Source organism: Eptatretus burgeri, chromosome 17, assembly GCF_056783735.1.
Source record: "Eptatretus burgeri isolate ZD-2024b chromosome 17, Ebu_testis_v1, whole genome shotgun sequence".
In the NCBI taxonomy this organism is placed as follows: domain Eukaryota; kingdom Metazoa; phylum Chordata; class Myxini; order Myxiniformes; family Myxinidae; genus Eptatretus; species Eptatretus burgeri.
The window spans coordinates 11,873,015-11,884,576 of NC_140977.1; the positions used below are offsets into that span (position 1 = coordinate 11,873,015).

Consider the following 11,562-nt stretch of genomic DNA (forward strand, 5'->3'; position numbering starts at 1 on the left):
GCTCCCATACCTGACCTGACCTGATATGCCGAGTTTTATTAAAGTGTTCATCACATTGATGTCTGAGTTTTTAACCCTTTAATGACCGACTCAAAATAACAGCCATATTCTGTTTTGTTTTCGTGACATATCGTGTCACTGCTTCAACAGTCTTCATTTCAGCAAGATCTTTCAGTTTTCTGAGATTTTATTTTCAACAACAATACCCAACAGACTGTGAGAAGTTTAGAATATGTGTTCACCTTATGTCCGCTACAACACAAAATGACCACCGAGGCAGTACTTAATGATTGGCAATAAAAGACGCAAGAAGGCTTTTCCTTTCAATTCCACAACGGCGGACAGGACAAAAGTATTTTAGCCTCCCACATTCCCCCAAATAATAGGGTAATTTACCCCTCCCTGATGATCAACTGATAATTTGCTGTTATCATTGGTGTTGTTGCTACTTTTGTTTGGAAAATTGGCCTTGAAAAAACAACATGTTAAGCTAAACATCTTCACACCCCAGTGAGGAAGGGGGCAAATTAAGTCGCTTCAACCTCCATCGCGTTGCCCTTAGTCCTCTTGTCAATTTGGATGAGATTGGATAAGTCATGATCGAATGAGTGAGCGAGTGAGTCAATGAGTCAGTCCGTAAACACGTCAGTCATTACCGCTTGAACCAAACACACAGTTTTGATGAAGCATGGCCACAAGCTTCATCTCCCGTGATGTACCAAAGTTTGTTCACGTCATCAAAAAATTCAAGCTCGAAGGAGGTCTGCGGGGGGGGGGGGGGGTTTGAGTGACTTGCTCCTGATCCAGGTGAGCGTCAGGACAGGCGGTCCTTTGTTTTATTTTATTCTGATGGTTGTGGATTTTTTTTGTGACCATCGTGATCTTTTTAAGTGAAACTTTATCACATTTTGAAGATACTTACGAATTTTTTTTTTTTTTTGAGTTGCTCCTGGAAATGTCCTCCACTGCGTATCCCCCAATCCATCAAACGTGGAATACACTTTGCAATGGAGGATCGTCTCCTCTGTAGATGAGTTCACTTCTTTTAAACCCATTCTGTTCATCTGCAGTTTTGTTTGTGATAGTTTTGGAGGTGCGGCGTTACTTCTTCAGGTTTTTGTTTCGGTGTGGAAGCCTGTCTCAGGGTGACCTTGATGCCTTATCTTTTGTGTGAATGCTTTCGTGTCTTTTCATTGATGAGGAACGAACAAAATCCCTGTTGCAAACAGAACACTTGTACGGCTTTTCCCCGCTGTGTATTTTTTGATGTCGATATAAATGTGAGGAATGACCAAAAAACTTGTTGCAAACAGAACACTTGTGCGGTTTCTCTCCCGTATGTGATATTTGATGAATCTTCAAGTCAAGTGATTCAACAAAGGCTTTAAAACAGATAGGACACTGGTGGGGCTTCTCTCCTGTGTGTACTTTGTGATGCCTTATTAATGTTGCTCTTTGAACGAAGGCCTTAAGACACACAGAACACTCGTGTGGCTTCTCTCCTGTGTGTGTTCTTTGATGATTCTTCAAAGTTTGCGGACGACGAAAGGCCTGAGGACACACAGAACATTTGTAGGACTTCTCTCCTGTATGTATTTTTTGATGTTGATACAAGTATGATGAACAAACAAAATCCTTGCCACAAACAGAACACTTGTGTGGCTTTTCTCCTGTATGTGTTCTTTGATGAATCTTTAAGTGAAGTGATTTAACAAAGGCTTTAAAACACACAGGACACTTGTGTGACTTCTCTCCCGTGTGCATTTTTTGATGCTGACGCAAATGTGATGGAGAATCAAAATCCTTGCTGCAAATGGAACACTTGAACGGCTTTTCTCCGGTGTGTATTTTTTGATGTCGATACAAATGTGAGGAAGACGAAAGATTCTTGTTACAAACAGAACACTTGTATGGCTGTTCTCCCGTGTGTGTTATTTGATGAATTTTTAAGGAACTGAATTGGCGAAAGGCTTTAGAACACACAAAACACTTGTAGGGCTTCTCTCCCGTGTGTATCCTTTGATGTTGATACAAAGTTTCTGATCGAGTAAAGGCCTTAAGACACACAGAACACTTGTATGGCTTCTCTCCCGTGTGTATTTTTATATGTCGAAGCAAATGTGATGAAGAAACAAAATCCTTATTGCAATCAGAACACTTGTGTGGTCTCTTACTTCCTTGGATATTCTTGAGAGTCTCTGTGCAGCTTTGACATCTGTGGATGGAAGACACGCTGTGAAACGCGTCATTTTCTTGAGAAACAGTCTGTGTCACGTGCTGATTGAAAATTTCTGAATAGAACAACTGGGAACAACTGGAACAAGAAACCAGTTTCATTTGTTGCACTGGAAAGACAAAACGCAAAAAGCATTCAAAATTCACCAAAACTTAAAAAAAAATGTTGCAGAACTGATGAATATTTCATTCAGATGAGATGAAACATTTGCAGGGGTTCACACAATTTTTTTTTTTTTTTATATTCGGTTCTCCAATGAGTACTACCAGAAATAGTTTGATGTCTCGACTTCAGACAGATGGTCCTGAACTTGCTTATGACCAACTATACCTTTTCATGAAGTTTCGTGAAGATTTGTTTGAAATTGTTACGTGTAGGCGATTGACATACAGACAAACAAACAGACAAACAAACAAGAAAGATATTACTTGCGAAATCCATGAAAAAAAACAAATCGACATAAAAAAAATAATTGGTGGTTGAATTCAATCACCAAATATGCAAATGCTCTTCAAATATCAAGTCAATCGGATGAAAATTGAGGATTTTAGAAATTTGGCCTGTGTTGACCTTTTGGCTGATGTAGACCTCAAAAACTCATTTGTTGAATTCAATAACCTGATATGCAAATCCTCTTCAAATTTCAGGCCCATCGGATGAAAACTGAGGATTTTAGAAATTGCGCATAAGTTGTTGACCTTTGGCCGATAGTGATCTTTTGGCCCACGTTGACCTCATAAATAATTGGTTGGTTGAATTCAGTGACCTGAATTATAAATTCTCTTCAAAATTCACGTCAATCGGAAGAAAACTGAGGATTTTATAAATCTCACCGAAGTCGTTGACCTGTGGCCTATGTTGACCATTTGGCCGATGTTGAACTGAAAAATAATTGGTGGTTGAATTCAATGAACAAATATGCAAATCCTCTTCAAATTTCTCGTCAATTCGATGAAAATTGAGGATTTTAGAAATGCGGCCAATGTTGACCTTTTGGCCTATGGTGACCTCAAAAACAATTGGTGGTTGAATCCAGTGACCTGATATGCAAATCCTCTTCAAATTTGAAGTCAATCGGATAAAAATTGAGGATTTTAGAAAATTAGAAAAGTTGTTGACCTTTGGCCTATGATGACCTTTTGACCTCAAAAATAAATAGGATTCTGTCAGACCACCAACTGCACCATTTGGTGAAGTTTCGTGAAGATCTGTTTAAAATTGTGACCTGTAAGGCGATTAAAGAAAGTTTCAGATAAACAAACGAATGGAAGTGAATAACATACTTGTCAAAAAATTTTTTCCCACCAAGTAACTAATTGACAGAATGAAACAGGGGAAATACACCTGGGCACTCACCTGGTAACAGCTGGCTAAGATAAACAGGGAACCAGTGGTAGGAAGAGATGACCCACAAAATATGTAACGGAGAAGAAAGTAAATACCGGTGAATTTTTTTTTTTAATGCCGTGAACAAACTTTGGTACATCACGGGTGATGAAGGTTGTGGTTAAATTTCATCAAAACTGTGTGTGAGGTTTCGAAGAAGAAAGCCAATACATATTTGGGGGATGGGTTGCCCCACCCCCACTCCCCCCAGTAGACCTCCATAGACCCCGATTTTTGTAATGCTATGAACAATCTTCGGTACATGATGGGTGATGAAGGTGGTGGTCAAGTTTTTCATCGGAATTGTGTGTGTAGTTTCGGAGAATAAATTAAATACATATTTTGAGGGGCAACCTCCCCCCCCCTTACACCCCCTTCGACCCCAATTTTTCTAATGTCATGAACAAACTTTGGTACATCATTGGTGATGAAGGCTGTAGTCAAGTTTCATTGGAATCGTAGGTGTCATTTCTGAAATGAAAGCTATTACCTCTTTAGGGGGGGCAACCCCCCCCCCGTAAACTCCCTCCGTAGACGCCCTCAGACTGCAATTTTTTTAATGTCGTTTACAAACTTTGGTACATCACGGGTGATGAAGGTTGCGGTCAAGTTCCATTGAAATGGTGTGTAGTTTCAGACAAGGAGGCAAACATATTTTGTGGGGAACCCTCCCGTACACCCCTTTAGACCCCGACTTTTTAATGATGTGAACAAACTTAGACGTACATCACAGGTGATGAAGGTGGTGGTCAAGTTTCATGAGAATTGTGTGTGTAGTTTCGGAGAAGAAATCAAATACATATTTGTGGGGGGACCCCCTGAAGGACCCCATTTTTTTTACCCCCATTGGACTTAGTCCAAAACGGAGGCTTTTGGAACTGGTCTCGATTTTCATGTCCGTGCTTGTGTGTGTGTGTGTGTGTGTGTGTGTGTGTGTGTGTGTGTGTGTGTGTGTGTGTGTGTGTGTGTGTGTATCCGCAACCATATCTTGGACATGCACGGACCGATTTTCTTTGTAGTTGGCAAAAATACAACACATGATGGGATACATATGCACGCCATTTTTTTTTTTTTGACATCAGATCAAAAATGGCCGACTCGCGGCCATTTTAGTTAAAAAACAAAAACCTGGTGGCGAACACGTCCTCAATCATTTATCGGACATATAGTTTACAGATGTTTAAACTTGGCACACAGAAAACGAATGATGGTTTACATCTGCCCGTCATTATTTTTAAGAGATCAGAACCAAGATGGCCGACTGGCGCCCATTTTGGTGGTAAAAAAAACCCCGATGTTGAACACGTCCTCAACCATTTCTCGGACCTGCATTTACCGATGTTGTTCAAACTTGTCACCCAGATAATGAATGATGGCTGACATATGCACGTCATTTTTAGCTCGCCTGTTTGAAGAACAGAGAGCTATAGCGATACCCCCGGCGTGAGTGTGAGCGTGAAAATGTTAAAGTTTTTGGTGCAAGTTATTTTTTCCTTTCTAATGTTTTTATCTATCACACTATTTTTTATACACCCGATATATATCGGGGCGTATTATGTGATACCGATCGTCCGTCCGTCTGTCCGTCTGTCTGTCTGTCTGCCCGTCCGTCCGTGCCTGTCCGCACTCTAACTCCTAAAGTTTTCAACTTTCACGTTTCATATTTGGTACTTATGTACAGACTGTGGAGACGGTGTGTCGTGACATACGTTCGTCATCTAAAGTGGTTGCCATGGCAACCAGGATGCTGTTTTCCATCCGTTCCTATCCAGGCTCTAACTCCCAAAGTTTTCAACTTTCACGTTTCATATTTGTTACATAGGTACAGACTGTGGAGACGGTGTGTCGCGACATATGTTCGTTATCTAAAGTGGTTGCCATGGCAACCCGGATGCTGTTTTCCATGTTGTAGCACAATTCTGTATATACCTACTTGTTCGGGCATATATTGTGCTCACTTGCGCTCTTGTTACTGATTACAATATACAAATACATATATTGCTTAAACATTATTTGGATCAGACTTCACTGCAATGCTTTATAAAAAATATTAATTATTAGACTAGTCTTTTAAAAACGAGAAATGTATAAACAGGCGAGCATTGGGTGGCTTTGACACCAACTTTGGTTTTTTTCGAGATCAGATCCAATATGAACGACTGGTGGCCAGCTATTTTGTCACTTAATTGTGTCCCCAACCATTTCTCAGACATGCTTGATCAGATCTTGTTGAAAATTGGCAAAAGCACAGCATATGATGGTGTTGCGAATTCGCGCCCGCCGGCGTGCGGACGGCCGCGTCACTCGAATCGCGACCGCGTCGCCCACCGGACGGACAATTCAGTCGTGACCCTCCGGGAACTATCGCCCGGAGACAGTCACGGGTGGGCCTTTCGACCTCACCACAATCGTGCCAATCGGCCACCCGCGTAGGATAGGGTTGTTCGCCAAACTCGACCTACCTAAGTACCCACGCAGATGGTAAACCGGGCGATCGTACCTTGCCGCAGGTCGACTCCGGACACGAACCGCTTAAGCGGTCCGTTCCGTGCTACAGTGATAACCGAGCGGTGTTATCGTCGGCCTCGACGGTTCCGATTAATTACCGGGCGTATTAAGCCCACTACGAACCCTTTACATGAAGCAGGATGGAGGGTCAATAAAGAAAAGACGAAGCGAAACGGGAAAACAGTTCACACAAAGCACATTTATTTCCCGGCACACGGAAAGTACACATATACAGCCAAACAGTCAAAATGCACATATAGCAACAAAAACAAAAGCAACAACGACGCAGAGTTACTACTGACTACGCGCACACACGGCAACACTTATACATTTCTACTTTACAGACGGCGCTAACACACATTTACTCAAAAGCAAAGGAAAGAAGCCACCCTCATAGACAAGGGGGCAGACGGGCCTGTAGGCCAATTGTGCGCGTGACCTGAAGGAGCGGCCAAGCTCCTTGGCGGGTCTCATTGGCACGACGCTTGGAGTGGGGTGGGAACAGGGCCCCCCTTTTGCACTATCTCAGCGCGAGGGAAAGGGGGAATTGTTGATGCCCTGGGGGAGGGAGATGGCTGGCTGGCTTGGGTCCCGCGACGAGCGATCCCACACCGCGGCCTCATCGCCGACCGCCGTCCTTCTCGCCTCGGACCTGAGCTCCTTTGCCTCTTCCCGCAACTCTTCTCAGCCGACTCCAGAACCAAACTCGAAGACACACCGATCACTTCGCCACCCGACTCGACTCTCTTCCACCCCGATGACTTGACTCACTCTCCCTGATTCGCTTTGCGCTCGCCATTTTATAGGCCGGCAGGAGAAAACAATATGCAAATATCCGGATCAGGATGACCTCGGGGGCGGAGCCACGCTCGCCAATTGGACGGAGGAAAGGGGGCGTGAATCTCCCCTGATCCTAGAATTTGCATATATCAATTTCACACAGACGCGCCTGGAGGCGGAGCCAAGCCACTCCGCGCTTGCTAATTGGACGGAGGGAAGTGGGCGTGTAGTGTTTGTGATCCGAATTTTCCTCGGAAAGGCCGCTATTTGCGCTCGCGGCTCGGTGCGTATCGCTGAACGGGCCCAAGACAGCCCGACGCTCAGTGTTCACAGGTGGTGCGGGAATGGCCGTAGAAGGAGAGAGGTGAGGGTGGTGGAGGGTTTTCGGTGGTGGTTTGATGGTTATGGTGCTGTTTGGGAATGGCGGTGATGCGATGATGTGGGATTGAGTTGTGAAGGTAAAGGTCGTGGCTGTTGGGGTTGTTGTTGTTGTCCGAGGGTTGGAGCGTGGTTGCAGTTGGTGACGATGGCTGGCGTGGTGGTTGTTGTGTGATGGCGGTTGAGACGTGGTTGGTTCAAAATAAAGATAGAACAGAAAAACGGCTATCTCAAAGCGTCGCAGACCGGATGAATCACATAAATCCCTCTATACAATGGGTTTGGGCTAACTACACATGTACCTATGAAGATATCTCACCTGAGGGTCCTTTATGGTGTAATGCAAATTTCCACAGCCGTACCAATGGCATACACGTGACCTTAACTATATTTTTGCGATCTGATCTAAGATGGCCGACTCGCATCCATTTTAGTTGTGCATAAATATGGCCTAGCCCATTAACTCCAAACAGCAAAATTACTAAAACAACGGGGGCTATGAGATTTTATGTCTTTCTTGCTTGTTTACAATGTTATTTCCACAGAGTGTAGAGGTGAATCAAAGACTTTCAAACTTTAGCTTCATGTGCCCAATCAATTTGAGTCAAGTACAGAAAGATTTCTGGGGATTTCAAATGTAACCAATATCCCCGTCTCATGAACGTAAAAAAAACATCCCATGTGGGTGGAAACACTTTTAACACATCTGCAATTCTACATTGATCGGAAATAAAATAAATTCAGAAAAATAACAAACAAAAGGAGTAAACACAGTGCGATGTGTTCTCTGCGTAACTCGGTTTACCTTCGAGTTGCAGAGTAGCGATGCTGTGCTCCATGGGAGGAGACTCACATGGTTCCTGCTTTACATGATCATTGCTCAAATCATCCTGGGAGATCTGAAGAGAGTCACTCTGGAAGGTTTCCATCTTCAACAAAGGAGCTTCATCTGCAAACCGTGTGACATCAGTTAATTACAGGAACGAAAGGGATATAGTGCCTGGAGAACGTCTACGCCACCTTTCAAATTTTTCCCCTTTTGCTGACTTATAACCTGCAATTAAATTACATTAAATCAGAATTTTCCCACCTGTATTTACACATCGCAACCCACAACTTCCAAGTGAAAAAGAAATTATACAAATTTCATAAAATTAATTAGAAATACAAAACTAGAATATATTGGTTGGTTAGGTGTCCACCCCCCATAGGTAATACTTGATGGAAGCAAATTCGACAGCAATTATAGCTGTAAGACTGTTGGGATAGATCTCTCCCAACTTTGTACACCTTGATTGGGAAATATTTTCTCATTCTTCTGTACAAAACTGTTCAAGCTCAGTCAAGTTGCGTGGGGAGCGTTGATAGACTGCAATCTTCAAGTCATGCCACAGATTTTTGATTGGATTTAGGTCGGGGCTCTGACTGGGTCACACAAGGACATTTATCTTTTGTTCCTTTGCCACTCCAGTGTAGCTTTGACTGTGTGCTTCGGGTCGTTGTCATGTGAAAAGGTAAACTTCCGTCCCAATTTCAGCTTTCTTGCAGAAGGCAGCAGGTTTTCCTCTGGGATTTTTCTGTATTTTGCGCCATCCATTTTCCCTTCTATCCTGACAAGTGCCCCAGTGCCTGCTGATGAGAAACATCCCCATAACATGATGCTGCCACCACCATGCTTCACAGTAGGGATGGTGTTCTTTGGGTAATGTGAAGTGTTGGGTTTGTGCCAAACGTAACCTTTTTGCATTTAGGCCCAAAGATTCGTTCTTGGTTTTGTCAGATCACAAAACTTTTTGCCACATGGTTTCCAAATCTCCAGAGTGTTTTTTGGCTTACCTCAAATGGGACTCAAGGTGGGATTTTTTGAGTAATGGCTTCCTTCTTGCTACCCTCCGATTCAAGCCTGATTTGTGGAGTGCTTGGGATATTGTTGTCACATGCACACAGTGACTAGTCCTTGCAATAAAGAAATGTAGCTCTTTCAAAGTTGCCATTGACCTTGGTGGCCTCTCTGATCAGTCTCCTCCTTGCTTGGTCATAAAGTTTGGAGGGTCGGCCTGATGTCGGAAGGATCTTGGTGGTAACATACGCCTTCCACTTCTTAATGATCGTCTTGACTGTGCTTCAAGGGATATTCAAGGCCTTTGAAATATTTTAAACCCATCCCCTGATCTGTACCTTTCCACAAATTTATCCTGGAGGTCTTTTGAAAGCTCCTTGGTGCTCATGGTTGAGTCTTTGCTGTGGCATGCACTACCCATCAGAGAAAACCTACAGGAACAGCTGATTTTATTCTGAAATAATCAGAATCACGACAATTTAACACAGGTGGGGGCCAACATTTAACACATGTGAAGGCCAATTAACTTGGTGTGTGATTTTGAAGGTGATTGGTTACACCTGAGCTCATTTACAATTGCTATTATAAAGGGGGGATGGACACTTATCCAACCAAGATATTCTAGTTTTGTATTTTTTAAAAATAATTTTCTGAAATGTGTCGAATTTGTTTTTCACTTGGAAGTTGTAGATTACGAAGTTGTGAAAAAGTCTGATTTAATGTAATTTAATTCCAGGCTATGAAGCAACCAAAGGTGAAAAATTTGAAGGGGGGGGCGTGTAGACTTTCTACGGGCACTGCATATTCAGCAAGACCTTGCCGTCCACAGGCGGTTACGTTCCTGTAAACCTCCATGAATGGTGAAACCCACAAACGGCGAACAGTTCATAACAGGTAAGTCAATGAGATACATTCTAGCCCCCCAAAATCATTAATAATTTTCAAAATAAGACATTTACTAGAAAAATAAGAACAATTAAATCAAATAAGTAACACCATCAATAAGAAGGCTTTTCTGCTCAGAGTACCTGTGCGGTACAGTACAGTATTGTGCCGAAATTGTTGTTGTTGTTGTTGTTGGGTAGCCCAACAGAATGTAAATTTTCAAATTTTTCTATTTTTCAGCGATATTAGTTCGCGGGCACCAGCAGTGACCACTATTTTCGTTGTGTCTGTGTGTCTGTCTGTCTGTTTGTGACTCTCTCCAGAGCATAGCTCCGTGACGTTTGATGCGATCTTGATGAAACTTGGACACAAGCTAGATATCATGGTCTAGTTGTGTCTTTTTGTATGAGGGGCATCCCACGCCCCTTGTGGGCAGAGCCACATCCACTTGAACTTTTTGTTTTTCTTTATTTTCTCGATTTTTTTCTCGCAATTTCATTTCCTAGAAGCTGTGCGTAATGTCCATAGGTACAACATATAAAAAAAATCCGATTTGATTTGGTCAATTTTGACAGAAGAGATAGGTTTTTTTTACGGTCAGGCTTCCTCAATAATGCCCGCGAACCATCGTCACCTCCCGGCTTCTTATAATTTAACACTTCATGTTAAATTAAGGAAAAACTGAACAAGTTTAAAGGAGAAGGGGGATTCACTTTTTCCGTGGGTACGTGGAAATATTGGCAAGGAGGGAGACAAAGGGTGTCTAAAAGTGAAGTGCAGAAACGCGAAATTGCAGACCGTGAACACGCAGACGGATACAAGACACGAGGATATAAAATACATACATATACAGTACAAACGGTATTATCCGGCACTTATGGGACTTTCAAAAACCTCATCAAATCATGATCAACATCATCAAAAGCGTTGCTATCATTCTTAAAAATAAATGTCATTTTCTGTCTGTGTTTAATACCAATTACACCAAAACTACTGGGCCAATTGCCACATGGACCAAGTTCGACCTCATGGTGAATACTTGGTATCGTTTGTAGTTGCGAGGGTTCGGAATTGAAAGTCGACAAAAATTCTTGATGTAAATGTGTATTGTGTAGCACCACCCGGTGGTGGTGGCAGAGGGTATTACAAGTCAGCTGTGGAGATTACTTGTATTTTTGCACTATATATGTCCCCAGAGAGTGGGAAGCCACAAAGCCAACCTCCAATAATCAGAGAAGGAAGGGAAAGGGGTTGAGTGGGAGTCTGGAGGGAGGGGAAGGGGAAGGGGTTGGGTGGGGGTCTAGAGGGAGGGGGAATGCAGCATTGCCAGGCAAAGCCGGACACCCCTGCCAGTAATCTATAAAAAAAGAGATACACCTTCCTTTAATAAATCGTCCCTTGCTTTTTCATGATCCACTTCAGATTTGACATTTGATATCCCTCTTCCTCTACTGAAACCTGCTTGTTCAATGGGCTGAAAACACCAAGAGCAAGAGGATAACATGGGCTGGATGTTCATTTGGATGAATACTGTACTGATGGCATGGAC

The 11,562-nt window shown here is 42.8% G+C and overlaps 1 protein-coding gene across 1 annotated transcript in view; it reads right to left on the reverse strand.

The window, feature by feature from the left end:
- LOC147009323 (uncharacterized) overlaps positions 1 to 11,562 on the reverse strand; it is a 40,094-nt gene continuing 28,532 nt past the window's right edge. The window contains exons 4-5 of the mRNA XM_085861816.1: positions 8,094 to 8,237; positions 1 to 2,345 (exon numbers count right to left, since the gene is read on the reverse strand). Coding sequence (XP_085717942.1) covers positions 1,141 to 2,345; positions 8,094 to 8,237 — 1,349 coding nt within the window. The 3' untranslated portion in view covers positions 1 to 1,140. The remainder of the gene's footprint in view (positions 2,346 to 8,093; positions 8,238 to 11,562) is intronic.